General features: G+C 37.1%; 1 protein-coding gene across 1 annotated transcript in view; it reads left to right on the top strand.

Annotated features, from left to right (window-relative positions):
• LOC106869652 (Bardet-Biedl syndrome 5 protein homolog) overlaps positions 1-4,512 on the top strand; it is a 26,787-nt gene that overhangs the window by 13,660 nt on the left and 8,615 nt on the right. Inside the window, exons 7-8 of the mRNA XM_014915472.2 lie at positions 743-878; positions 1,915-2,010. Of these exons, the coding sequence (XP_014770958.1) occupies positions 743-878; positions 1,915-2,010 (232 nt within the window). The remainder of the gene's footprint in view (positions 1-742; positions 879-1,914; positions 2,011-4,512) is intronic.

Genomic DNA, 4,512 nt, shown 5'->3' with positions numbered 1-4,512 from the left:
GAACTGGGCGTTGTGAGTGTTTATTGAGCAAAATCATCTAAAGCTCCACGAGGCTCCGGCAGGGGATGGTGGCAAACCCTGCTGTACTCTTCCACCACAACCTTCTCTTACTTCCTGTTTCTGTTGTGCCTGTAATTCAAAGGGTCAGCCTTGTCACACTGTGTCATGCTGAATATCCCCGAGAACTATGTTAAGGGTACACGTGTCTGTGGAGTGCTCAGCCACTTGCATGTTAATTTCACGAGCAGGCTGTTCCGTTGATCGGATCAACTGGAACCCTCAACGTCGTAAGCGATGGAGTGCAAAGCCCCAGATTAGCCCTGATTGAACATATCTACAATCAAATGTATTTCAGCCATGCCTGCCGATCCTTTATTCAGGCCTTGTGTATCTAGGAATACATTCTTCAAAATTGTAGGTTGAAATTTGTAGATTTGACCTATTATTTTCAGCTGGTCAAACAACTATGTAGAGTTGATGCAATGGTTGTTCAGCTTGAATATTTTTGGTTGATGTTTGCAGAATAATCAATGGTGCAGAAAGAATTCTAGAGGTGGGCACTTCTGTGGAGAAAGGACTGGGCAATGTATTTTGCGCAGAGTTGGGGAAGTGGTAAAGAGTGAGGGAGAAAAACGAGGAGAGACACAGGAAATAGTATATAGTTGTAAATGTATATGTATGGATTTCTGTTTATTGTTTGAAATAACAGGCTTGATTGATACACTTCTTGTTTCATTACCAGGGCCTTCAGATCATCTTCCTTATGCCGAGAGCTGAAATTGAGGACTAATTTAATGCAGAATTATGAATTGATGCTTCTCCCAAAAGAAGAGATTTGTGATAAAATAAACGGCGTTTGGAATTTAAGTTGTGATCGGGTAATTTATATTCTATTTTTATACTCTAAAAATACATGTGAATGAGTCAATGAGGCTTTGAATAACCAACTGAGGGGTTAGGGGAACGAGGAAAGCCTCTTTGTGGATACTTATCCAGGTGGATAAAAGTAGCCAAATTCCTCTCAAATCCCACTCTGTTACTTTAATAATGACATTCCACAGGTAATGTAATCATAGAGATAAAAACATAAGCTGCATGGTCCTGATTAGAAATGCCTTTCAGTATAGGTTTTCTATAATTTAGGCTGTCTTGGAGTTAAATGACTCAGTTCATTTAGCAGTGAATAAGTACTACAGAGCATGCCTGTCGCTAAGGGGGTGCACTGGATGGTATTGCCCCCTCACTCTTCAGTGGTGCACTCTTAGGTTTACTCCACTTTAGTGACTCCACTTTAGCATTATTACAAATTAGTGCCCACTCAGAATATTCTGAAGCACCCCCAGACACCAAAGTTTGGCAACTAAAGTCATCTTCCACCCTGAAAAGAAATCATCATCATTATTATTATCATTATTAAGATGGCAAGCTAGAAGAACCGTTAGCATGTTGGACAAAATGCTAAATGTTTTGTCTCTGTTTACCTTCTGAGTTCAGATTCTGTCACGGTTGACTTTGCCTTTCATCCTTTCACGGTCAATAAGATGAGGACCAGTTGAGTATTGGGGTCAGTGTAATTAGCTTATACTGTCCCCCAAATTCCAGGCCTTGTGCCTATAGTAGAAATTATTATTATTATTATTATTAAGGTGGTGAGCTGGTAGAATTGTTAGCACATTGGGCAAAATGCTTAGTGAGATTTCGATTGTCTTTACATTCAGTGTTCAGATTCTGCTGAGGTCAGCTTTGCCTTTTGTCCTTTCGAGTTTGATAAAGTAAGTACCAGTTGAATACTGGGGTCAATGTAATTGGCTTACTCCCGCCCATGAAACTGCTGGCCTTGTGCCAAAATTTGAAACCATTATTATTATGATCATGACTATCATTATCATCATTGCTATTTATTTTTTCTTTCAGGGTAACCTAGGTCTCTTGTATATTACAAACATCCGGGCTGTGTGGAATGCAGAGACCAACAAGAATTTCAATATCAGTATTCCCTATTTGGACATGGTATGTAGTCATTAGAGTTAAAATTGAAATTTCTACGAAACGTCGCAAGTAGTTGAGATAACAGATATTTTTACATGGTCATCTGGCTTGCTAGAAATTATGGTCAAATTTTCTCATATCCTATTTTATATTTCAACGAAAAAGGGAAACACCTTATAACAATGTAGACCTACATATTTTTTTAAAAAATGGATCATCAAGGTGAGAATGCCTTTGAGCTCAGTTCAACTCAGTTCAATCTAAATGTCCAGGGTTAAACAACAATAACAATGGCACATGCATGTAGACACACAAGCACACACACACAGACACTCACACACATGCACACACACACATGCACACACACGTGCATATGCATATTTAATTAAATCAAATCTTGTAATGCAGGCAATGCTATATTCTAATGATATTTTGCTATGCCATGGGCTTTCAACTTCTTCATGGAGTTGTAAGGGTACTGTCATAATCTGCAATATGCTTTGGGCTTTTGTTTCACCTGGCAGAACCCATCTGTCTGAAGGTCTGACTACAGCTGATTTCTTCAAGAAGGATAGAAAAAGGCACACAGAAAAAGAAATGATTAGAAAACGAGAAGAATCAACTCCAGAATAGGACTGGTATTTTATTTATTGACCATGAAAGGATGAACGGCAAAGTTGACTCGGCAGAATATGACTTCAGAGTGCAGACAGCTGGAATGATTACCATAAAGCAATCTATCTGATTTTCAAAAGATTCTGTCTATTAGTTCTATCTTAATGATACATGAATATTAATGTCACCGTAGTGCTTGATATCCTGAGATAGAGGTTTATTAAAATATATGTACAGTTAAGCTTAAAAGAATATATTGGAAGCAACGTAATCTTCATGCACAAATATTAAAATATATATCAATATTTCTGATTCCAACTGTATGGTGATGTAAGAATTATTGAAATGAATGTAGGAACGAACATATTGAACTATCAATGATGCAGTATGACACAGATTTCTTGTTAGTCTTTCTAGAACACACACATGCACGCGCGCATGCATGTACGCATGCATGCACGTACGCACGAGTCTGTGCGCACACACATACACACACATTATGATGATATATTTTCCTCTAATTTCTACAAATTATTATTGTTACTGTTGTTGTTTAGTCTTAGGTCAAGCATGATAAAGCTGATCTAGGATCAAAATATGTTCTAGTTGTAGAATGTTCTGCTTTCAAAACCTTAGTATACACAGTTTGACAGCTATTGGGCTGTTCCCTCATTGAGTTACAAATGCTATTTGAATAAATATGATTTATATATATATATTCATATATACAGCTATAGAAACTCTGCCAGATGAGATTGGAGCCTGGTGCGGTCATCTGGTTCGATGATGATGATGAGGATGATATAAACATGCATACACATACATACACACATATGACTTTCTAAAATGAAATTCCATTATGCAGCTGAGGAGTACATTTTCATTGTACATTCTATGTAGTGTTCTCACTACATGAATAAATGGAGCTTGTACGAAACGTACATACTGCTATAACCTATTGAATTTTTGTTGCTTTTCTACAAATATATATATATATATATATATATATATATATATATATACTGGGTTATCCCATAAATAATGCATTTTTTTTTACTTCTTTTATTTTTCAAAATTAAGATAAACAAAGTTCTTTCTCAACCTAAAATATGCTCTCCTTCATTTTCTACACTGCTCTTCCATCTATCTAGTAGACTTGCAAGGTCGCTCTTCCAAAATTCACTTGTCTGTGACAAAAAATACTCCTCCAGTACTGTTCTGACCTCGTCTACAGAATTCATAATTTTTTCCGTCCAAATGATTTTGAAGACAGCAGAATAAGTGATAATCAGATGGTGAGTGGGGCATCGTTTCCCATTCAAACTGCTCCAGTCTTTGGAATGTCATCCTTACTGTATGAGGTCGACCATTATCCTGATGGAAGAACACCTGTTGTCTTCAAACCAAAAATGGTTGTTTTCTGATGGCACACAGATGTCAATGAATGGTTGAATGACCAAATCCAAGCTTCTCTGCTAGTTCTTCAACAATTACGGGGAGATTTTGCTTCACCAGTGTTTGCAGGATGTCCTTGTTGAGCTCTACAGATCGTCCAGGATGAGGCTTGTCTTCTAGGCTGTAGTTTCTGGTTCAGAATTTCGGGAACCACTGTTGACACAGGTTTATGCTTATTGTCCAATCTCCATATACTGCATTAATATCCTTCACACTTTCTGTTGCGTTGTTGCCTTTATTGAACTCATATAGCAAAATATGCCGAATATGTTCCTTTGTCACTTCCATTATAGTTTTGAAAAAATAACTGTTAAAATCGAACTGTACTCTTCAAAACTTGCACTAAGAATAAGTACAAGGTAAAATTGCTACCTGGTTTTATAGCAAGTTGATGCAGGTAGTTTATGCAACTGAAAAAAGCCACATTATTTATGAGATGACCCTATATATATA

The sequence above is a fragment of the Octopus bimaculoides genome, chromosome 9 (assembly GCF_001194135.2).
Source record: "Octopus bimaculoides isolate UCB-OBI-ISO-001 chromosome 9, ASM119413v2, whole genome shotgun sequence".
Classification (NCBI taxonomy): Eukaryota; Metazoa; Mollusca; class Cephalopoda; order Octopoda; family Octopodidae; genus Octopus; species Octopus bimaculoides.
This window is presented reverse-complemented; position numbering and strand designations above follow the sequence as displayed.